Below are 25,382 nucleotides of genomic sequence, written 5' to 3' on the forward strand. Positions count from 1 at the left end.
ATAAGGTGACCAGATAGCAAGTGTGAAAAATCAGGAAAGGCAGGGCGGGGGGGTAATAGGCACCTATATAAGACAAAGCCCCGAATATCGGGACTGACCCTATAAATTCGGGACATCTGGTCACCCTTCACACACGGCACCAGCCTCAAACCAGAGAAAGCATAAAAATGCATGTTCCATATAGTTCAACATGGAAGATTTTTACATTATCTGTGGACGGTGAAAGACAGAAAAACCAGATGTGGAACAGCAGATCAAAATATTACTAACCCATTTCCTAGTCATGACTAACTAGTGTGATGGGGCAAGGTCAGATGGCTATAGAAAAGTAGTGGGAGATAGATATATTAGCTCCAGTCTAAACAAATCCCTGGTACCAGGATAAGTTAAATGGCAGCTGTTCCAGGTCAATTAAGACACCGGGGGCCAATTAAGAACTTTCCAGAAGGCAGGGAGAACTCTAGGTTGATTGGGACACCTGAAGCCAATCAGGGACTGGCTGAAACGAGTTAAAAGCCTCCCAGTTAGTCAGGTGGGTGTGGATGTCAGGAGCTGTGGGAGGAAGCTGTGCTGTTGGAGAGACTGAGTAGTACACACCAGATCAGGCACAAGGAAGGAGGCCCTGAGGTAAGGGTGAAGTGGAGCCTGAGGAAGTGGGGGCTGCTGTGGGGAAGTAGCCCAGAGAATTGTATGTGTCATGTTTCTAAAAGGTCAGCTAACATAGCTGATACTATTAGGGCCCCTGGGCTGGAGCCTGGAGTAGAGGGTGGGCCTGGGCTCCCCCCTTTGCCCCCCCCCCGATTAATCACTGAGACTGGGAGACAACAGAGACTGCAAGGGAGGATAGCTTCTCCTCACCTCCCTCGCTGGCTTATGATGAAAATGGCTCAGTAGACTGTGACCCTTGTCCCTAGAGAGAGAAGGGTTATGTGGAGGGTCACAGTGAGAACTCTGAGGCTAGCGAAATCTGCCAGGAAACGTGGGACCTATGGAGACAAGGACAGAGCTTTGTCACACTAGGTGGTTAGAGAAAGCTCTGTACCTTTCCTTCAGAAAGTCTTCAAATTCCTTGCAGTTCTTCCTGCCATCATTCAGATGTTGAATGATGCTGTCGTAGCCAACTGTGCTTGTTAAATCGGTACTCTGCAAGCACAAATAAAAAACATGTCACATGGGCATCAAGACAGATCATTGTCAATATTCCCCACCTCCACTTGGAGTTTAAGATGCTCACAGTTTAGCCATTTCTAATACTTAGAAAGGAAACTAACATTTTTTCTCCTGTATCTGAAGATTATATAAAATTAGATCCCTTTATTCTGGACTGGACGAGGTCTCAGTTTGAGAGCCTAGGACAATGGATCTATGCTGACTTTCAGGAAAACGTAACAGCCAGGCTTAAATACTACAGAGATCTAGTGCAGAGTTTTGCACAATGGGGCCCTGATCTTGACTGAGATTCGCAGGCGCTCCTGCAGTATAAATAATCGAAACAGTCTCAACTCACAATGGTTATCTAAGGTAATTATAGGGCCACCATCACATTCCTATCTCAGTGCCTCATGCTCTTTACCATAGAATCATAGAATATCAGGGTTGGAAGGGACCCCAGAAGGTCATCTAGTCCAACCCCCTGCTCAAAGCAGGACCAATTCCCAGTTAAATCATCCCAGCCAGGGCTTTGTCAAGCCTGACCTTAAAAACCTCTAAGGAAGGAGATTCTACCACCTCCCTAGGTAACGCATTCCAGTGTTTCACCACCCTCTTAGTGAAAAAGTTTTTCCTAATATCCAATCTAAACCTCCCCCACTGCAACTTGAGACCATTACTCCTCGTTCTGTCATCTGCTACCATTGAGAACAGTCTAGAGCCATCCTCTTTGGAACCCCCTTTCAGGTAGTTGAAAGCAGCTATCAAATCCACCCTCATTCTTCTCTTCTGCAGGCTAAACAATCCCAGCTCCCTCAGCCTCTCCTCATAACTCATGTGTTCCAGTCCCCTAATCATTTTTGTTGCCCTTCGCTGGACTCTCTCCAATTTATCCACATCCTTCTTGAAGTGTGGGGCCCAAAACTGGACACAGTACTCCAGATGAGGCCTCACCAATGTCGAATAGAGGGGAACGATCACGTCCCTCGATCTGCTCGCTATGCCCCTACTTATACATCCCAAAATGCCATTGGCCTTCTTGGCAACAAGGGCACACTGCTGACTCTCATCCAGCTTCTCGTCCACTGTCACCCCTAGGTCCTTTTCCGCAGAACTGCTGCCGAGCCATTCGGTCTCTAGTCTGTAGCTGTGCCTTGGGTTCTTCCGTCCTAAGTGCAGGACCCTGCACTTATCCTTATTGAACCTCATCAGATTTCTTTTGGCCCAATCCTCCAATTTGTCTAGGTCTTTCTGTATCCTATCCCTCCCCTCCAGCGTATCTACCACTCCTCCCAGTTTAGTATCATCCGCAAATTTGCTGAGAGTGCAATCCACACCATCCTCCAGATCATTTATGAAGATATTGAACAAAACCAAACCCAGGACCGACCCTTGGGGTACTCCACTTGATACCGGCTGCCAACTAGATATGGAGCCATTGATCACTACCAGGGTCTTGTGAGGGCATATACATTAAAGGAGAGTAGTGCTATTATACCCCTTTTTACATATAGGAACCTGAGGCTCAAGCAGACTAGGGAATTTGCCCAAGGTCACACAAAGTTAGTGGCAGAGCAGGCATTGAACCAGACTTTCCCATGGCCCAGGTTAGTGATCTAAGCACCAAACTGTCTTTCCTCTATATAAGAAGCCTGAAGCAGATGCCGCAAGCCACATCTGAATGGAAGATGTCCCAAGCTGAAGAGGATAGCTCTGTGTTGTGTGCGTGAGAGTTTAAGCTGGTTGAGAAGAGACAAACATATGGGCAGACGGTATAGCGACACAAGTGGTAGGAAAAGGAAGCAGTGGTAGGGATGGGTATGCAGCTTGCAGAAAAGAACTAGAAGCCACAATCTGACAGCTAACAGGAAGCCTAAAGTGAAAAGAGGAATAATGTCAGGACTAAGATTCAGGAAATGGTTCAAACCCAAGATAGTCATTGGAGGGGAGGGGGATTTCTAGAGGATTTGTACACCAGTACATAGGAGAAGTTGCAGCAGCACAGCCTGCACACAGCAAGGATTTCAGCACTGCAGATTTAACTGCTGTATGTCAAGGAAGTGAAAGTCGGTGATGGCTAGAGAGCAAGGAATCCCATGTAGATCTGGTGAACCCCAGGGCTGAAACAGCAGGAGGCCCATGAGATTCTGTATGAGTTTAAAGTGGCCTGCAAGCAGAGGCAGATCCCCAGCTGTCCTGCTCTGTGCCATCTACAGGCACTCCTTGGAATGCAAATATCCCCTAACTGTGCCAGGCAACTGTAAGCGGACGCAGCGAGCCTCGTCATGCAGAGGGAGAGCCTTCGCAAGAGCGGTATTTCAACATGGTCCTGGCTACATGAGTGCTAAGACTGCACAGTGCCTATGGCCAGCACCAGTGGGGACAAAGCAGGTTTATAAGCCCACCCCAGATGGCATGGCAGCAGTAACTCTGCCTCTGTTTCCCTCCGAGTCTTTCGCTGTTCCACCCTGTCTCCAACACCTTACCCTCCAGCTAGATCATGTAACAGTTCTATCCCTCCCCAGCTACCCACAGGCTAAAAGAATCACAAAGAACCATAAGTTTTTCCCTTCACTGAAGGAGGCTCCGTTAGGCAGCAGCCTTCCCCAGTTCCTGGCCCCAGCCAGCCATCTCTCCCACAGTCAGAGTACTAGCTCTGCTCCCTTTCCCCACCAGACAGCAACTGGACTGGGCTCTCCCTTTTTGGCTCCTCTCTCAAAGCTTGACACCTTGAAGGTGGTGTAGGGTGGGACTGCCTGGGCCCTGAGCAGCCCATTAACCCTTTCCTGACTCGTCAACCCTTTCCTGACCCCATCACAAAGCCATTTTACAAAACCATGCTTTTATAAGACCCTATAGATAGATAGATTTCTTCCCAGTCAATTCTGGCCAGTAAAATAGCGTTTGTATCCAGCTAGCAAAAACCATGCAAAAGCAGATGGAGCCTAGATTAAGTAAGATCTGCCATACTGGGTCAGATCAATGGTTCATGTAACCCAGTATCCTGTCTTCTGACAGCAGTCAGTATCAGACTTCAGGGGGAGTGTACAGATCAGGGCAACTAGAGTGATCCACCCATCTTCCCCTCCTGGCTTGTGGGTATCAGAGGTTTAAGGTCACCTCAAGCATGGGGTTGTCTCTCTGACCATCTTAATTAATAACCACTGATGGACTTAACCTCCAGGAACTTACCTCATTCTTTTTAGAACCCAGTTATACTTTTGGCCATCACAACATCCCCTGGCAATGAGTTCCACAGGTTAGCGGAGCATTGTGTGAAGAACTGCCTTATTTTGTATTAAATCTGCTGCCTGCTAATTTAATTGGGTGACCCCTGTTTTTTGTATCCTGGCAAAGGGTAAACAACACAGCCCTATTCACTTTCTCCCCACCAGGCGTGATGTTCTAGCCCTCCGTCAGATCCCTTCTCAGTCGTCTCTTTTCCCCAGCCTTTTTAGTCTCTCCCTGTATGGAAGCTGCTCCATCCCCTTGGTCACCTTTGTTACCCGTCTCTGAACCTTTCCCAGTTCCAGTAGGTATTAGACGGGGTGGGGGGTAGCACTCAGGGGTCCCAGGCAACTCTCTGCAAGTTCCGATCCCAGAAATCTCCCTCCCAGGTGTATATTTACAGGGGACGTACAAGAGAAGGGGCAGGGAAGAGGAACAAAGGGAGCAAGGCTCCTTCTGACCTCACCTGGAGATCCCAGGCCCGGTACTAGGCAGGCCTCAGCAAAGGACGGGGGACGCTTTAGATCAACATCGCCATCAGCATGCACCAGCAGAGTGGGTCCAGCATGGAGGAGCCCTCACTGCAGCCTGGTCTAGCACCTACTCAGGCCTAGTCTTCCCCACAGAGCAATTCTGGCTATTCCTCTACAGACTCCTGTGTCTGCTTGGCTTCTCCTCACTCCACCCTACCCCCCAACACAGCCAGTGGCTTAAAAAATATTGTCTTACTGTTACTCCCCCGTCGGTCTGTCTTTATCTGTTGCCTTGTGCCTTACACTTAGATTGTAAGCCCTTTGGGAGCAGAGACGGTCTTCTTGTTCCGGTCTGTGACTAGGGCTTCCAGGCATTATGGTAATACAAACCAATAATACATATGTACACCCCACCCACACTGTTTAATACAGCTGCCCCTTTGTACAAACCTAATGGAGGTGAAATGGTCTCCACATGCTCTGGAGCCAATTTTCAGTCAGATACATCCTCTGCCAGCCACCCATTCTCCGGTTCGGGAAAACGGTTCTCCCTCCTGCACTCTACCCCACTGCCAAAGCCAGCACATCACTGTGCATCAAGCACACCAGTCAGCCAGTACTCTCATGGTTCAGAATCTTAGACGTTAGAGATGGCAACACCCCACTAGATTATGCAACCCATCTCCCTGCCGCTGCAGATTTGCTCTCTCCAGCATATTCTCTTGTGTTTTGTCCAGTCATTAGATGTCCCAAGAGACAGAGTTACCTCCACTACCTTTTGGAGACACCATTTCACACCCTAAAAGATCATACTCTCTGAAGCCGTGGGAGTCAGCCTTAGAGCTGTTTGGGAATTTTCCAATGAAAACAGATTTTTGTTGGAAAACTTTGATTTGTGAAGAGAGATTTCTAAGGTATAGAGGAAAAGAGATCTACTCCAGGTTGTCCTATTCACCAAGCTGTTGGCTACTCACCTGGGGTATGACAGACCTGGGCTCAGGTGTCTGCTCCAGACCAGGCAGAACAGGAATTTAAAGCCAGGCTTCCCACCTCCCAAGTGAGTAGGCACCAAGCTACGGGGCTGTTCTGGATTTATGCTTTGTGCCTCTACCTTGAAAAACTTTAAAAGGTCTATTTTATCCTAATGTGGAATGGGGGGAGGGGAGATATTTCCCACCCGGTTCTATTCAGCCTACATTTCATCTCATTACACTTATTTAGGAAATGACACATGGGGATATAAACCAATTCCTCTCCATACCAATAGTGATTATGTAGATGCCATTCAAATAGCCTCAGTGCAGTTACTGTCTCTCTACCACAGAAGGGAGGTGAGCAACCATCTACAAAGACCAGCACAAATATTGCACTACAAGTTAGCTGGCAAGAAACATTCATGTTGTATGCAACTAAGACTTCCTTTCCCCCAGGCTCTAAGTCACTTCTAGAACTGGTCAGGAATTTGCCATTGGTCCAACAAAAAATGCTCTTTTCACAAATTTTTTGATTTTTCCATCAAGAAGATCAAAATGATGGCCTCCCTGGAAAGCTCTTGTCAATTTCAATCTCTGCCTGCCAGGAAAAGGTGAACTTGAGGAGAGCCTTTCAGACAGGCAGCTATGAAGGAAAAAAAAAATCAACTTGGGTTTTCCCAAAGCACAATATTTCTGGAAATCCCTTCCTGTGAACAATTTTGGATTTTTTGTCCCAATTCAGAATGATCATTTCCCCCCAAAAGGTGTTGCTTTTTTTTTTTGTTTTTTTGCAGGGAGGGATTTCCATTTCCCAGCCACCTCTAATATAATGAAGCTCCAAAGATCTGGGAACCAAGTAGCCCCAAGATCAAATCCTGAGATACAACTCTGAGATAAGTGTTAGAACAGCTGATAGATGAGACATAAACACAACTGCCTTCTTTAACCACACAGATTTCCCATCAAGCCAATAGGCAAACTGGGAGTTGGCATTAATTTTATTGTGTGATGAATGGGCACGATCAAACCTGTATGATCTGACATTCTTTTGTCAGTATCCTAGAGAAGAATTTTTAAAAGAGTCCCCATTATATGCTCTTGTGAACAGGACTTAATATCACTAATTTTTTTTTATATTACTAGTATTCAGTTTCATTAGCACTAAGAGTTGTGACAGGCAGGCAGAGTTGTAAGAAAAGTCTTTATTGACCATGCATAGTGGCCTGTGCTAAATGCTGAGAGGCGTGTTTATCCAGTAGCAGCCTGGCCATCAGCTTGCATTCCTGAGCCCCTCATGTCACACCAAACCATTTCCACCTGAAACCAAACCTGTTTTTTCTTATCCCACTCATCACATTACACTCCAGCACCTCAATGTGCAACAGCAGTCAAAAAAGCTAACAAAATGCAAGGAATAATTAGGAAAAGGAGACAAAACAGATGACACCAAATAAATCCAGGATATGCCCACACCTTAAATACTGTGTGCAGTTCTGGTCACCCCATCTCAAAAAACATATATTAGAATTGGAAAAGGTACAAAGATGGGTAACAAAAAATTATTAGTGTGTGGAACAGCTTCCATATGAGAATATAAAGGACTTGGATTCAAGTATCAGAGGGGTAATCAGGTTAGTCTGTATCCACAAAAACGAGGAGTCTGGTGGCATCGGAGGAGTCCAGGACTTGGACTGTTCATCTTAGAAAAGAGACTACTAAGGGGGATGTGATAGAAATCTATAAAGTCGGGAATGGCATGGAGAAAGTGAATAAGCAAGTGTTGTTTACCCCTTCACATAACAAGAACTAAGGGTCACTTGATTAAATTAATAGGCAGCAGGTTTAAAAGAAACATAAGGAAATACTACTTCACCCAGCACACAGTCAACTTGTGGAATTTGTTGTTGGGGCGTGTTGTGAAGGCTAAAAGTATAACCGGGATCAAAAAAGAATTAGATACATTCATGGAGGATAGCTCCACCAAGAGCTATTAACCAAGATAGTCCGGGATGCACCCTACACTCTGGGTATCCCTAAACCTCTGACTGCCAGAAGCTGGAACTGGATGACAAGATGAATCACTCGGAATTGCCCTGTTCCATCCATTCCCTTTGAAGCATCTGGCACTAGCCACTGTCAGAAGCTAGCGTAACAGATGGACCATTGGCTTGACCCAATATGGTCATTCTTATGAATAAAATGTTGAGCTAGCAACAAAAAGGTTATCAAGTGTTTTCAAATCTATTAGGCCCTTTGGTTACACAATCAGAGGATGAGTGAATTACAGCAAGTGTTGATAAACTGACTTTAAACCCAAAAATAAACAGCAAATTCCTCAGCCATCAGCAGCAGGTGGGAAGACCACCGCCGTTCCTTCCATCAAGGTTCCGCCCCTACGCCGTTCATTCTCCCCCAAGACATCACTCCCCGTTCGGTCTTCTCCCCACCCCACCCCCAGACCCTGGCCCTTATGGCTGGTAAAAAGTGATGGGGCCAAAGCCCCCTGGCCACCCCTGTTCCGGCATCCCTGTCTTCCATATAATATACAATCAGTGAACCAGACCCATCCCTGATGTAAACTTCAGTGGTCTGTGTGGCCCCATCTGCTCCTATTCCAGCCATGTGAGTTTCTCAGCACAAACTCAAGAGAGACCAGATATTTGCTGCAGGGGCTAGAGCTGAGATGAGCAAACTTTTTCAATAAAAAAAAAACAACTTAACATTCTGGGCAAATCCCTGTTTCAAGACTAATGAGCAGCTGTGTCATCCCTGCCCTGCAACTTTGGGAGCCTTACAATGCCTTGCTGAAGTAGCTCCCATCTGGGCTGCTCACAAACAGCCTAACAGCATGCCAAGCCACATCCTGAGTGTCTGCGTGTAACTGCAGCCTGCCAACCATACTTGGGTTACACTCTGGGTTCTCACCAGCCTGGATCATACTGCAGAGTGATCCCAACACACCCCCAGTCTTAGACTTTCCTCCAAGCAATGTATGTCCTGTATTGCCCAGCCCTCTCCTGAAGAGTACAAATCTTTTGAGTCTGTTATTCCTTTAAGGGAATAATATGCACAGCTTGTCACCCCAAATGGAGACACTTCAACTTAAACACATTGGATTAGATAAAACAATAAAACAAGTTTATTAACTACAAAAAGAGAGATTTTAAATGAGTACAAGTAACGAGGCATGGAAATCAGAAATGGTAACAAGGAAAATAAAGATAAAACGTTTCCTAATACCTGACTTAACAAACTGTATTAGATTCAAGCAGAGTTTCTCACTACATGCTTTCAGCAGTCTTACTGACCAAAATCTGTAGGTCAGGACCGCTCCCCATGTTGTCCAATGAATGCTTTCTTTGTCCTTTCAGGTGCAGTGAATGTGATGGGCAGGGGAGGAAGGGGGCCTTGGGGTGTTTTGTCCGTCCTTTTTATAGTTTCAGTCCCCCTCTTGAAAACATTTCCAGATGTGCACTAGGAGCCGGAATCTATGTGGAAGGATATTCCCTGCTGGCTTTTCCTCACCTGTTTGAACCTTTTTTGTTTTCTTTCCTGCTTGATGACTATGTTTACTACCTAAATGCAAGTTACGCAGAGCACACGTTCTGCTGTTTAGGAGAGACCTGTTTGTCAACCTTAGTTTGGGCAGGGCTGTGGGGTTTGGCACATGTTAATAACATTATCCAGGGAATCTTATAACTTCACGTACAATGTTGCCGCATACATTTTACCACGACAATACTAACCAACAAATTATGAGCTTTCAGGTGTTACCTTAAAAGGTGCACATTGTACAAAGATTATTACAATGGTGTAGGGTGTGACTACAGGGGTGTATTCTGTCCCACTGACCATTGAGGAAAGGTTAAAAAAATGGGACGTGTAGTCCTGAGAAAAGAAGACTGAGGGAGGACCTGAGAAGACTCTTCAAATCTGTTAAAGGCTGTGATAAAGGGGATGGGGATCAATTGTCCTCCAAGTCCACTGAAGATAGAAGCAGCAGCAATGAGCTTAATCTGTAGCAGGGGAGTTTTAGGTTAGATATTAGGAAAAACTTTTGAATTATAAGGATAGTTAAGCATTGGACGAGGCTTCCAGGGGCCATAGTGGAATTTCCATCATTGTGTCATCTGTTCTTAAAAACCTCCAAACACAAAAGGGGAACTTCCAATTGTGAGAAGACACCACTTCTGCAAGTGATGGCTCCAGCTTCGGCCAGAGACACTCAGCAAAGTCGCAAGTTCAGGGCGGGTTTCATTGGGACTGGTTGGCAGTAAAACTGTGTGGTGTGTCTAACTAGCTTTCAGTAGAATGTCAGGTAGGAACATAAAAATAGTAAAGGCCTGACATTAAAAACAAATTAACATTCACAAAAATATATTTTTTCACATTTTTTAAAAATTGAAAACGTTGTTTTTTTAAAAAAAAGAGGGATTGTGGTCTAAAGCTTCATTTGGAAATAAGATCCTCTCTTCAGCCTTTTATCTCAGTCCTGTGTACCAGTAGGATGTCACAGTCAGGTTTGCTAAATCTTTTATCATTTTTGTGGCTTTCCTCTGAACCCCCTCCAGTTTGTCCACATCCTTCCTAAACTGTGGTGCCCACAACTAGACACAGCTGAAGCCTTACCAGTGCCAAGTACAACCACCTACTGTGTCCTACATATGACACTCCTGTTAGTACATCCCAAAATATTAGCTTTTTTTTGCAACTGCATCACACTGTTGACTCTTAGTCAATTTGTGATCCACTATAACCCCCTGAAGCTTTCCAGCAGTACTGCCATCTAGCTGGTTATTCCCCATTTGTTGCTGTGCATTTGATTTTTCCTTCCTACATCTAGTACTTCACACTTATCTTTATTACATTTCATCTTGTTGATTTCAAACCAATTCTCTAACATGTCGAGGTCATTTTGAATTCCAATCCTGTCCTCCAAAGTGCTTGCAACCCCTCCCAGCTTGGTGTCATCCGCAAATATTATAAGCGTACTCTCCACTCCATTATCCAAGTCGTTAATGAAAACATTGACTGGAACTAGACACAGGACAGATCTAGGGGGGAGGGATAGCTCAGTGCTTTGAGCATTGGCCTGCTAAACCCAGGGTTGTGAGCTCAATCCCTGAGGGGGCTATTTAGGGATCTGGTGCAAAAATTGGGGATTGGTCCTGCTTTGAGCAGGGGGTTGGACTAGATGACCTCCTGAGGTCCCTTCCAACCCTAACCTTCTATGATTCTTCTATGATTCTACTAGATGCATACAACCCATCACAACAATCCAGATCAACATGCCCACAATTAGTTCTCAGGAAAAGCCCTGTGTGCCCACAAACACAAATCCATACACCTTCCCTTCTCATCTTGAGAGGCTGTTTGTGCTAGTGGCTAGCCCAAGGGGACTCAGAAAGGTTATAACAGATACTCGATTTGAGGTACAGAACTTAAAGACCCTGCATCAGGAGCCATTATTGCCACTACACACTAATAAAATATCACAGTTGATGGTTTCATGCAAGACCCAGATGAGTTTGGGTTCTAATCAAAGGTTAGTGAAGCCAAATTCCTCCTGATGTCTTGGGATGGACTCAGGCATGTAAGGGGCATGCTGTGTGTGCTGACTAAAAGTTAGGCTGGAACCACTTTCACTGGCACATCATAAGGTCTATGTTATTGAAGGCAATTGGAATGCTGTGACAACTGAGATGGTAAGCTCCTATAAGAAGACTGCACGATATGCCCAGCATATCCTGATCACACTGCCACCGGGGGCAGTCAGATAAAAGTCCGGTTACGCTGGGGTAAATCCAGAATAACTGTCGGCTTCCAATGGAGTTACGCAGCTCACGCTGCTACTGGCCTCGTTAATGCCAGCGAGCTCGGGAATCCTCATCATCTGCATCTGAGATCCATGTGCCTCTCCTGTTTGGGGCTCTGGGCAATCGCTTTTCAGAGCCACGTGGGTTGAGCTCTCCTGTTGTGTAAAATCTCTCCTGCAGAGAAGGATTTGCTACAGCGAGGATTTTGAATCGATTCGTCAATAACCAAAGCACTTGCCACAGAGAAGATGTACTTATTAACCAGAACACAGCCACCGAGGAGGAGCACTGCCAGCTTTTTAACCATACCAACACAGAATTCTAAGCACCAAACTGAACGACCACCAAGGGCCGGCAGCCGGAAAAGGACCTGCGTTAGAAAACCATCGAGACAGGGTTCCACTGTGACAACATGCTCAGAAGCAGTTTGAAGGACTTGGAAACATTACTGTCTGTGGCATACCTGTGGCTGGAGGCTTAGCAGGGACAATCCACAGCCACAAGGAGATTGGAGAGAGATTTCTTGTCATTTTTGACTTATTTACAAAAAGGGGTTTTTTTTGTTTGTTAATATATTTCCTTATGAACTTGCTAAAAAGCACAATGAGGATGCAGCTTTGCTGAGCACCTGTGGAAGTCTAGAGGTTGCCTACAGTCTGTATAATAGTTACCTGCAGAGGCAGTGTGTCAGCCTCTGGTGTACTCATCTTCAAGTATCCTGCTAGCTAAGAGAGAGGGTATGCAGAGTATGGCCAGGCACATTCTAATTACAGGCCAGTGATGGACTCGGATAAAAATCTGGCCTCAGTTTACGTCCATCTCAACCCCCGGCAACTGTTGACTCCCAGGTTACTCAGGGTTTACACTGATGTAACTAACTGGGGACGGCAGCTGGGCTCTCCCAGGGTGGATATCTGATTCAGAGATGCGAGAAGCAGGGAAGCAGGAGTGGGGTTGGGATGTGATAAAAACATTCCCTCCCCCCCATACACACTCCATGTAAAGACGCTACTTTCCAAGGGCAGGCTACATTTTTTTAAACATCTAACAAAAGAGAAGCCTGTGTTATGCAAGCAAAGATTCTTGGTTGAAAGTCACTGTGCTCCTAAAACTCCAGGGAAATAAGATACATTCAAAAACAGCAGCAGCCTGGAACTTGCCTTGTGCCAAACACAAAATCCCGACCCTCAGAAGCTCCAAAGTGCCGTTCTAAACTTGGAAAGACTGATTTTCAAGTGAACTCTAAATCTGGCAAAACAAGTTGCCCACATCCCTGACTCACATGCAAGTGTCATTGCAGACCTGTGTGACAGCAGCCAGCCCCACTAGTGAGTGCTTCCTGTTTCACAGTGACCTGGCATTTGCTTCAGCAATTTCTGGTTAAGACACATCCCTTATGGTAGGAGTAAGAAAAGTAAAACCAGTCGCTGCTTCTTGGACTGAAAGACAGCATGGCTAAAGCATGGTCCCCTTGTAACGTACTAGGTTTGTGAGGGCTGGCCAGCCCTCCAGTTGACCTGCTATAGAGGAGTTCTCCTCAAACTCAAATAGTAGAGGTTGGGGGAGGGTATAGCTAAAAGGATCCTGGTTCCAGGCCGAGCTCCGTAGGTGTTCAGCAAGTTACACAGAAATTGTGTTTCTCTGCAGAGCACGAGCTCATTCAGTGCTAAGCTCTGTTTGCACTTAAATAAGATCAAGTCATCTCTGGCTTTGCAGATAGAGGTTTTGCACGTTTGTGCTCAGTGCAGAGTTCACTGAAAGCAATGTGGGTTCAGCCAGTGGGGCTAGAATGCAGTGGAGCTAGTATTTCTAACCCATTGGAAACATAATAGTCCACTATTTTTAAGGGCTGCAATATCTTCCTTGAGGCTAGGACACAGATGGTCTCCAGAACTCTCCTTTGAGTGACTGGAGTCGCAATGTAGGTGTGAAAACTATTTGAAAACTATGTTGGAATTGTAGGCTGTCATTTTAATTGGTAAGGAGTTTACTGGTCCTGCTTGCCAGTGAGGGGGGCTCTGTAGGAAAGCACACAATCAAAGTCAGTCTGGAAAGAGCTAGCCTAAAACAGTGGGGTGAACGGTGTCTCGCTGCCTTAGGGAGTAGCCTGCTTTGTCTCTCTCTGGTTTTTGGTTATGGTGTGTTTTCGTTCTGGATTCTCAAACGTAGTATTATGCTGGAACCTTCCAGCAAGAGCGATTTATGTTTTTATCTGACTTCTCTGTATGTATGCCAGAAACATAATAGTAAGCACCTATCAGCAGCTCCACTCAGCAGTGCAAGTTACAGAGACATGATACTGAAATAAGAAATAGGAAGGTCTCCCTATTCAGGCCTGGTTTCTGTCTCTCCAGCACTGTTCAGCTCAGGACAGCAGGATTTTTGACACAGCAGGTGATGTACATTTGATATCTGGGTGTTTGCCAGTGGCAAAGGTAGGAATAGAACCTAGGTCTTCTGGTTCCCAGCCCAGTGCTCTGTCCACTGCATCCCTTATAGAGGGCAGAGAGCCTCAGAATTCCCCTTCTCACAAGCTGAATTCAGAGATCTGCAGAAGCAAAGTCAGATGAATAATGTATGTCATTTCAAAGAGGATTTGACACAAGGGCTCGAAATATTTTCCTCTGACTGCCTGAAAGGTTCGTTATGACACATTCCCACCCCTCCCCCAATCACCACCAGCTCTGTACTCTGTTTTGTATGTTGTAAAAACATAATAGAGCCATTTAGAGGGATTAAAACACCCTGGATATTGGAACGAGAGGCAAGACAGTAACAGCACTCCGATGCACACTAGGTTAGTGCTAGGGATCTGAATTCAGGTGCAGACTACATTAAAGTCTCCTGAGCTCTTTGGCAGGATAGTTTGGCTGCTTCTGAACCAAACCAACAAAAGCTCTGTCTGGTTTTGTATCCAACCCAGAATCAAAGCTGTAAGTTCAGGCTCAGATCCAGGAATCCGACTCCGCTGAAAACCTTAAGGGGGTCAAAGTTAAGAGTCACAGGTGCACATAAAATGAAGAAAGGCGGAGAGTGGGGACTCCACCCTTTACTGCCAGAAGCTGGGAGTGGAAAACAGGGGACAGATCACTCAGTGATTGCCTGTTCTGTTATAGACTCATAGACTTTAAGGTCAGAAGAGACCATTGTGATCATCTAGTCTGACCTCCTGCACATCGCAGGCCACAGAACCTCACCCACTCCTGTAATAGACCCATAACCTCTGGCTGAGTTACTGAAGTCCTCAAATCATGCTTTAAAGACCAAGTTACAGGAATTCACCATTGACACTAGTTTAAACCTGCAAATGACTCATGCTGCATTAGAAGGCGAAAACCCCTGAGGGTCTCTGCCAATCTGAACTGGGGGAAATTCCTTCCTGACCCCAAATATGTTAGACCCCGAGCCTGTGGGCAAGACCCACCACTATCTGGAATAATTCTCTGTAGTAACTCAGAGCCCTCCCCATCTAGCGTCCCGTCTCCAGCAGTTGGAGATTTTTGCTAGGCAGTCACTGAGGGGCTACATGCCATTATAGGCAGTCCCATCATGGCATCTCCTCTGAAGCATCTGGAGTTGGCCACTGTCAGCAGACAGGATACTGGGCTAGATGGCGATTGGTCTGACCCAGTAGGGCCGTTCTTATGGTCGCTCATGATTATTTTAAAGGTAACATGCAAAGGGTGACTCTGCCTTTGTTTTTTACCTGATTCTTATTATTTGTATTGCAATAATCCCACTGTGAGAGGTGCGGTGCAAACACAGACCAAAAAGATGGCCCCTGCCCCAGTGTAAGTATAAGGCTTTGCCAGTAAATGTACCTAAAAATATAATAGCCTAAAAATGTGAATTTAAACCAGTATCGTTAAACTGGTGTAAATCCCTGGGTAGGACACTCCTATTCCATTATAAGAGTGGGGTTGTTTCCATCTGATCTGGAGTTAGTTATGAATAGGTTTAAGTTAAAGCAAAACCAGCCACTCAACTGAACTAAGAGAGGCCCCCATGGGATTTGCACTGATTTAACTAATTTAACTTAACCAGGGCAGGTCTGCGGGAAGACAAACCCAAAGACAAGGCAGGTGCAGACAAATAGAGAGATGGGGAGCACAAGGAAACCATGAGACAAAGGGGACAGGCAGTGGTCTCAGCCCAGCAGCTGCCTAACAGTCCAGTTTCGGAAGGTGTCACAGCAAAGGAAGACGGAAGAGGAAGTGGATTTGTGGATGGGGGGGGGGTTCGATGAACAAAGGAACCCTGAAAGGCTTTTTGTTGTTTGTGGTGGGGGGCACAGGAGAATTTTTTGGTTATTTGTAAAACTTTACAACTATCAGGGAAGTTTCCCTAGTTCTACTAAAGGACCTCTTGGGGCTCTCAGAGGTGAGTACCGGGAGCTCTGGCACCTCAGTAAGGGGCAGAGATGATACATCTTTAACTATGATGTTCTTTCTCCCTAATGTTTATTATGCACTGGAATTTAATGGGTATGAAAAATCAGTTTTAAAAAGCACGACTATGCATCCCTTCCACCCTCAATCATTCAACCTAGCCCTATTCAAGTCAATGGGACATTTGTCATAGAGTTCAATAGGGCCAGGATTTCACCCTCAGCCCCTTGGTTTGACACAATTTTACTAGTTTCCCAGCAGCAAGGCTTCCAGGGCAGAGAAAACCTGAATTCCTACGTAAACTAACAAGCACGTGACGGGAAATGTTTTTGTTCACAAAATCTTGTAGGATATATACAGGGAGCCTTAATATAGCACAAGTTCAGTTCTCACCCCTCACCCACCTTCTTAGCTCTCGGCTAGAGCTATTAACAGAAACCCAGAAATGCTTTACAGCGTTATCCACGGAAACGCTAAAAACAATTTCAAGGTGACAAATCAGCAGCTGATGTTTCCAGATTCTGCAAAAGATACACAGGATTCCAAACAAATGGAAACTAATATTTCAGCCATTTCCAAAAAACATGCTCAGAGCTCCAAGCTGCAAGGAGCCATTTACCAATACGAGTGGAGGGCACCTAGCATCCAGGTCTGCTATATTCCACGTGTACAGAGCTGTTTCGAAAGTTAGACTCCTAAATCACTTATGCACATTTGAAAATTTTACCAGACATCTCCTCCTGAAGCATTTTCCCATAAATGCAAAGCATGAGGACGAAAACCCTGCTTTCAAAGTTCAGGATTGCATTCCACTAGGTCATCCTTTGTCTGTTTTATAGCAATTAAATCGTTGTTATTGCTGGTTTGATTTACAGGCATCCAAGACAATAATTAATGTCCAGTTAGTAGACATCAATAATTAATGCACCAGTTATGTGCCCTGCAAAACAGACAGAAGACAAATAGATACTTAGATATTTGGTTACTATTTATTCAATACTCAAACCACGGTCAGCAAAAAAAAAAAAAAAAAAAAGCCAAGGATTTTGCCTGCCAAATTACCTGAAATATTCGGGGTGTGGGAGGAAAGAAACTGGTTTGGGGAGAAGCAGGCACCGAAATTCAGGAATTGATAAAAAAAATAATAAAAGAACAGGCCGAACAATATGAGATGAAAATGACAAGTTGCAAAAACTTTGCTTGTTCAATTGGCAGCAATTGCTTCAGGAAAGGCCAACGGAAAATAGAAGAATGGGGAAAAGATTGTCTTCAGCAGGTTTCTTTTCCATTTATGTTCCATTTGTAGAGGCAGCTTTACATTAATAACTGATCTTTTGCTTCTGGACTTGGAGTGTCACTCAGTGAAGGGCGTAACTAAGAATCCCTGACACAGCTTATGTCTACAATGTTTGCAGTGAATATGGTGATTTAGAGACAAGAGACCTCTCTGCCCTATAGAGTTTAGACCTAACAGGACAAGTGAGAAACAAGGTGGAGTGAAGGAAAGGGTAATGAAAATAACATCATGTGGTTGGTTTTGCAACAATCCCCTCCACAAGTCCACCAGCAAGAAGTGAGCCTGAGACATTCACCCTCAAAGCACGGACCTCTAGCACTGGACCTAAAGGAGTGCCTTCATTAGCTGGTAGCAGTAGTAGACTCTTATCCTCTATAAGTCAGCGACAAGAGGGGCACATCACATGCACTGAGCCAGCATCTTTCAAGTTGGTTTTTTATTCATGCATATTGAAGGAGCTGCACTCTCAAAATGTTTGTTTATAAGCTACAGGGACAATACTTGGAGAAAAGTTGTGAGAACAGAGGTGAAGAAAAAAGCATGAAGAACAAAGGGGAACAGAAGAAAAGCATATGGACAGTGGAGCAAGTGGATGAGACTGGAAACAGAAGGGGACTGTGAGGCCAGGTAACAAGGGATGGTTGCACCATCTGAACTGTGTTTACTAGTAAATGTATAGTCTTCACCTAATCTGAAACCTCAAGCTACTATTTTTCAGATGAAAACAATACATAAACAGCTTTGTGTGGCAGCTCTTTGAATTCTAATGTCACGCAAGAGGATCAGTGCAGACAGACAGATGGGGATACAAAATAAGCAGTTCACATCAAAATCAAGTGGAAGTTGGTTGGCTTGGTTAACAAGGTAGTGACTTTGAAGGACTCACTGTCCTTCTGTGCTTTATCAGTGAAGCATCACAACAGTTCCTTCCTTTACCACAACACTCACTGGGGGTCAGGGATAGCTCAGTGGTTTGAGCATTGGCCTGTTAAAGCCGGGGTTCTGAGTTCAATCCTTGATGGGGCCATTTAGGGATCTGGGGAAAAAAAAATTGGGGATTGGCCCTACTTTGAACAGGGGGCTGGACTAAATGATCTCCTGAGGTCCCTTCCAACTCTGATAGTCTATGAGACCTTTTGGATAAGTTAACCAGGAGGTCCTAGCTGAGTACAGCTGGAAATTGGTGAGCACCTGTGACATCAAGAAGGCCCCACCAGCCAATCAGAATGTGGCTTTGGACAGTCAGCATCCACAGCTGTACTTTAATGGATGCTCTTTTGTACCTGCTGTCATTCAGCGGTGACAGTTCAGACCGGTCTAAACTAAGAAACTCTGTAGTCATAAAAAGAAAAGGAGTACTTGTGGCACCTTAGAGACTAACCAATTTATTAGAGCATAAGCTTTCGTGAGCTACAGCTCACTTCCTCAGATGCATATCATGGAAACTGCAGCAGGCTTTATATATACACAAAGAATATGAAACAAATACCTATTCCCACCCCACTGTCCTGCTGGTAATAGCTTATCTAAAGTGATCATCAGGTGGGCCATTTCCAGCACAAATCCAGGTTTTCTCACCCTCCACCCCCCCACACAAATTCACTCTCCTGCTGGTGATAGCCCATCCAAAGTGACAACTCTTTACACAATGTGCATGACAATCAAGTTGGGCTTTCTCACATCCCCCCCACCCCCATACACACACAAACTCACTCTCCTGCTGGTAATAGCTCATCCAAACTGACCACTCTTCAAGTTAAAATCCAAGTTAAACCAGAACATCTGGGGGGGGAGGGGGGTAGGAAAAAACAAGAGGAAACAGGCTACCTTGCATAATGACTTAGCCACTCCAAGTCTCTATTTAAGCCTAAATTAATAGTATCCAATTTGCAAATGAATTGGATACTATTAATTTAGGCTTAAATAGAGACTTGGAGTGGCTAAGTCATTATGCAAGGTAGCCTGTTTCCTCTTGTTTTTTCCTACCCCCCTCCCCCCCCAGATGTTCTGGTTTAACTTGGATTTTAACTTGAAGAGTGGTCAGTTTGGATGAGCTATTACCAGCAGGAGAGTGAGTTTGTGTGTGTGTATGGGGGTGGGGGGGGATGTGAGAAAACCTGGATTTGTGCAGGAAATAGCCCAACTTGATTGTCATGCACATTGTGTAAAGAGTTGTCACTTTGGATGGGCTATCACCAGCAGGAGAGTGAATTTGTGTGGGGGGGTGGAGGGTGAGAAAACCTGGATTTGTGCTGGAAATGGCCCACCTGATGATCACTTTAGATAAGCTATTACCAGCAGGACAGTGGGGTGGGAATAGGTATTTGTTTCATATTCTTTGTGTATATATAAAGCCTGCTGCAGTTTCCACGATATGCATCCGATGAAGTGAGCTGTAGCTCACGAAAGCTTATGCTCTAATAAATTGGTTAGTCTCTAAGGTGCCACAAGTCCTCCTTTTCTTTTTGCGAATACAGACTAACACGGCTGCTACTCTGAAACCTGTAGTCATAATTTACCATCAATGCGACTCCTGTAGGAACAGGACTCAGCCTTTGGTTTTGTTATTTTTAGCCAACGTGTTGCCGAGCCCAATCGCACAGTTAACCCTTTCCTACCCACCAGCCATGATGCTGGTCTACCCTACAGAGTCCACCCTTGCTAACACCGGTGGAGAAGTATAGCTACCAAAAAGAAAAGGAGAACTTGTGGCACCTTAGAGACTAACCAATTTATTTGAGCATGAGCTTTCGTGAGCTACAGCTCACCTGATGAAGTGAGCTGTAGCTCACGAAAGCTCATGCTCAAATAAATTGGTTAGTCTCTAAGGTGCCACAAGTACTCCTTTTCTTTTTGCGAATACAGACTAACACGGCTGTTACTCTGAAACCTATAGCTACCAAGTTTCCTGGGGCAGACACAGCCTTACAGAGAAGTTCTTATTCTCCCAGGGTATCGTCCTCATCGTTCACACAAGGTCAGTAGGTTTAGTGGAGTAAAGCTCTTCTTCCTCTTGCTTTTTTCAGTAAACGAAGAGGAAAAAATGAAAGGAGGAAGTTGGAGCGCTAACGCTGCATGCAACAGCTAGCACAGCAATGATACACAGATAACCGGTCGAAGCCAACGACCTGAGAACCTAAAACCAAATCCCTCTTTAAACGTACTTCGTTGGCTTCTCCTTCCATCACTCATTCCCCTCCCACACCCATCTGCACCCCCCACCAAGCAGTCCTGGCCAATCAACAGTCATTAGTACTTAGATCATAAGCTCTTTGAGGCACAGACTGTCTTTTCATCCTGTGAGCCTAGCACAAAGGGGCCCTGATCCTTGACAGTACCTAGAAGTGTCATTCACAACACAAATCCAAATAAATAATAATGCGCTGTAACCCTTGAATCCTTGGCTCAATGCTGTCATCTTTATTACACTGAGAGTTTTGCCAAATGAAAAACTGCAAATTAGGGGGATAAATGTTGGGAAAATGAGGAGATTTTATACATATATGGTGGACATCTGCAGTCATTAGAGGATGCTGAATGCAATTTATAACCAACTATCACAAATTAATGGATATTAATTACCAAATGATCCTTTGGCAATCTACTGGGGCTTCCCACCAGAAATGGTCACACACAATGAAATGAGGAATTAATCTCTTATCTGCTAGTAGCTGATAAGCTTCTGATAGCCTCTGTTGGAAAAAGAAAAATAGTCCAACTCTAGAGGAATGGTTCAAACAAAGGTGGCTGTCACTGAAAAATTAATGCATCAATTATGTACCCTGCAAAACAGACAGAGGACAAATAGATACTTAGATATTTAGTTACTATTTATTCAATATTCAAACCACGGTTGGCAAAAAAAACCCAGCGCACCTGTCTGATTTGTTTGAATATTAACAGTTGAGAGATGTGCCTGCTTTGTTAAATACATGTCATCAGAGATTTCACTCAATTTAACTAAATCACTAGAACTTTAAATGGGCCATCTTGATTATCACTACAAAAGTTGTTTTTCTCCTGCTGATAATAGCTCATCTTAATTAGTCTCTTACTCTACCTTTTCATGTTCGCTGTATGTGTATACATATATCTTCTTACTCTATGTTCCATTCTATGCATCTGATGAAGTGGGCTGTAGCCCACAAAAGCTTATGCGCAAATAAATTTGTTCGTCTCTAAGGCGCCACAAGTCCTCCTGTTCTTTTTGCTGATACAGACTAACACGGCTGCTTCTCTGAAAAGTGTAAAGATGCTCACTCTGTAGCATGCTGACACCCCGTCAGATAAAGAGATCCAGTGATTATAGTACTGTATAATGTTTCTCTAAACAAAAGCTCACTGTTGTAATGTTTACTGTACTGGCTCTGATATTTACACGGCTAGGATAAGCAAACCTGTTAAAACTTCCTAAATATAGAAATAGTTAAAAAGCCAAACCAAACCAAACCACATCAACAACAAAATCCCTGCAGATTAGACTGTAATCATGCTCAGGTAAAAGCCATCTCTTCCAGTCTGTTCGTAAAGTGCCATATATAGCAGGATTAAGAATCTAGCTGCATGTCCATTACAAGCTTTGACATTCCGGTATTCAGAATCCACAATAAAACTTCCCACCAGGCTGAAAGGGGACAGCAACATACTGGAACTGGAGCATTTTGAAAAAGGAGGGGGATGAGGAGGGTGGAATGGACTAATAATCGCAGGTACTACTGCAATCAAATCCTGTCAACACATAGGACTGAAGGCCGGTCTACACTGAAAACTGACATTAGCCTCTTACAGTTGGTATGGGTACTTCCACCTTTTCATGTTCTCTGTATGTATATCTTCTTACTATACGTTCCATTCTATGCATCCGATGAAGTGAGCTGTAGCTCATGAAAGCTTATGCTCAAATGAATTGGTTAGTCTCTAAGCTGCCACAAGTCCTCCTGTTCTTTTTGCTGATACAGACTAACGCCATTGCTACTCTGAAAATTGGCAAAGCTGTGTCTCTCGACGGTGTGAAAAATCCACACCCCTGAGAGCTCTAGCTATGCCAGGGGTGGCCAACCGGTGGCTCCGGAGCCCCATGCGGCTCTTCAGAAGTTAAGAGGCGGCTCCTTGTAGAGGCGCCGACTCCAGGGCTGGAGCTACAGGTCCAACTTTCCAACTCTGCCACAGGCCCTGCCCCCACTCCACCCCTTCCCGCCCCCTCCCCTGAGCCTGCCGTGCCCTTGCTCCTCCCCCCGACCCAGAGCCTCCTGCACGCCGCGAAACAGCTGATTGGCAGGTGCAGGGAAGGAGGGGGAGGTGTTGATCGGCAGGGCCACCGGTGGGTGGGAGGCACTGGGAGCGGGGTGGGGAAGCTGATGGGGGGCTGCTGACCGTATTACTGTGGCTCTTTTGCAATGTACACTGGTAAATTCTGGCTCCTTCTCAGGCTCAGGTTGGCCACCCTTGGGCTATGCTGACCTCACCCCCGATATAGACAGCACTAGGTCTAAGGAAGAATCTTCTGTCAACCTAGCTACCACATCCCAGGGAGGTGGATTAATTGCAGCAATGAGAGAGTACCACTCCCATCACTATAGTGAGCGTCTACACTGAAGCGCTGCAGCTGTGCCACTGTGGACATAGCCAGAGAGTAACTTTACTCGTGTGAATAGTGCCATTGAATTCCGTGGTACCACGCACACGACCTGACTAACTCACAAGACGTAAGTGCTGACCGGATCGGGGCCTGCGTGATTCACAAATGAACAAGGCTCGTGCACCATACGACATTCTATAGTCTTTTATTTTGACATGTGTGGGCTAGTCGAACCAATCAAAAATGTTATGTGGAACTTCTTTCACGGCAATGGAAAATTATCTTTTTGAACAAAATGAATGCACGCGCGCGTGCATGCACACACAAAATGTCAACCAAAATTAGATGTGTGTAGTTTACAAAAAAAAAAAAAATAGAAACAAAAAGTTTTGAAATTTGGGGGGAAGGTTTTGTTTTGGTGGGGGAAGAATATGCACTTTTTATACCCCGCCCTCCATTATTCTAGTAGAAGGGCGGGGAAAAGGTGGTTTTGCTCTGCTGACAAAATGAAATTTAAAAAAAAAAAATGTTTTAAGTATCTGAAAATTTCAAAAAGCTTCGTTTCAGAACTCGAAAATACAACAAATTTTCATTTAAAAAAAATGACTGGAAATTTCAAATGAAATTCTTTTCATTCCTTTCAAAATATTTCACAAAATCTATTTCTCTTTTCCCCACCAGCTCCATTGATTAGTTTTATTCATTTAGGATATTTCCTAACTGAACTGCAGCAGATCTTCTCCAAGAAACAGAAGATTACTCATGAGAGACACACACACCCCTACAGCAGTCGTTTTCAAACTTCTTTTCTGGCGACACAGTTGAAGAAAATTGTTGATGCCCGTGACCCAACAGAGCTGGGGATAAGGGGTTTGGGAGGGGCTCAGGGCTGGGGCAGAGGGTTAGGGTGCAGGGGTGAGGGCTGCGGGGTGGGTCTGGGAATTAGGGGATTCAGGGTGTGGGAGAGGGCTCTGGGCTGGGGCAGGGGGTTGGGGTGCGGGAGAGGGTCAGGACTCTGGCCTGGGAGTGCAGGCTCTGGGGTGGGGCCAGGGATGAGGGGTTTGGGGTGCAGGATGGGGCTCCAGGTTTGGGGTGGGCTCAGGGCTGGGGCAGGGGCATGGGCATGGGCTTACCTCCGGCAGCTCCTGGTCAGCAGTGCAGAGGGGGTGCTAAGGCAGGCTTCCTGCCTGTCCTGGCACCATGGACTGCACTGCACCCTGGAAGTGGCCAGAAGGAAGTCCGGCTCCTAGGCGGAGGCATACAAGTGACTCTGTGCAGCTCTCGCCTGCAGGCACCGCCCCCCCAGCTCCCTTTGGCTGGGAACTGGCCAATGAGAGTGCAGAGCTGGTGCTCAGGGCAGGGGCAATACACGGAGCCCCGTGGCGCCGCCGCCTAGGAGCCGGACCTGCTGCTGGCCACTTCCGGGGCGCAGCGCTGTGTCAGAACATGTAGGGACTAGCCTGCCTTAGCCAGGCAGCACCGCCGACGGGACTTTTAATAGTCCTGTCGGTGGTGCTGACCAGAACCGCCACGACCGAGTGCCTGACATTCCGCGACCCAGTACCGGGTCACGACCTGCAGTTTGAAAACCACTACCCTACAGCACTTGGCTGCTAACCACAAAACCCCTGACCCCTTCTTTGAAAATGCAAGGGGAAAGGAAGAGGCCAGGTGGGGTTGCTGCTGAGAACTTATTTGGGAGGAGCTCTACCCCAGCTGGCAATGTAAAACACATTGCTAAACCAGTGCTGCAGGCGCTTTCATCACTAAGGGGCTCTGACTCCTCAACAGGGAGAAGGAGATGGGGACAACATTTTCAGAAGCGTCCAGCATTATTATTATTTATTATGTGTATTGTGGTAGCACTTAGAGGCCTCAGTCCTGAACTAGGACCCCATTGTGCTAAGTGCTATACAGACACAGAACAAAAAGCTGCCCCCAAAAGTTGACAATCTCAGTAGATTTGGGTGCTCAGCTCCCCCCGTCCCCCTCCCTCAGGCCTGGTTTTCACTAGTAGTCAGCACTTACAGCACCCTTGGTTTCCAAGTGGAATTTGGAGCACTGAGCACCTCTGAAAAGTAGGCCTTTGATGGTCTCAACCTGAACACCCAAGACCTGAGGCCTCCCAACTAGAGATGTCGAGCAGGGGGTTGGACTAGATGACCTCCTGAGGTCCCTTCCAACCCTGATATTCTATGATTCTATGTGCGAATATCAGATTTTTTTCTTTCATATTTCTTTGTAACTAAACAATTCGGAAACAAGACACCAATTCCAAAAACGTTCCAGTGTTGACGAAGCAGCTTTGCTCTCTGGGGAAAAAAGTTTTGGCTAAAAACGTTCAGCCAGCATCAGTGGAGATGTTTTGTAAACCCTTCCTGAGACAGGGGAGGGAGAGCGAGCAGTGTGTGGCCGGGCCAGAGGAGGAGGGAATTTGGGAGATTCTGTTGTATTTCCCTTGGGTGTGAAGGCACGCAGG

At 45.6% G+C, this 25,382-nt stretch overlaps 1 protein-coding gene across 2 annotated transcripts in view; it reads right to left on the reverse strand.

Annotated features, from left to right (window-relative positions):
• PSTPIP2 (proline-serine-threonine phosphatase interacting protein 2) overlaps window positions 1-25,382 on the reverse strand; it is a 53,626-nt gene that overhangs the window by 25,498 nt on the left and 2,746 nt on the right. For both annotated transcript variants that reach the window (XM_073343452.1, XM_073343451.1), the window contains exon 2: window positions 1,043-1,143. In XM_073343452.1, coding sequence (XP_073199553.1) covers window positions 1,043-1,143 — 101 coding nt within the window. The remainder of the gene's footprint in view (window positions 1-1,042; window positions 1,144-25,382) is intronic.

The sequence above is a fragment of the Lepidochelys kempii genome, chromosome 5 (assembly GCF_965140265.1).
Source record: "Lepidochelys kempii isolate rLepKem1 chromosome 5, rLepKem1.hap2, whole genome shotgun sequence".
NCBI lineage: Eukaryota > Metazoa > Chordata > Testudines > Cheloniidae > Lepidochelys > Lepidochelys kempii.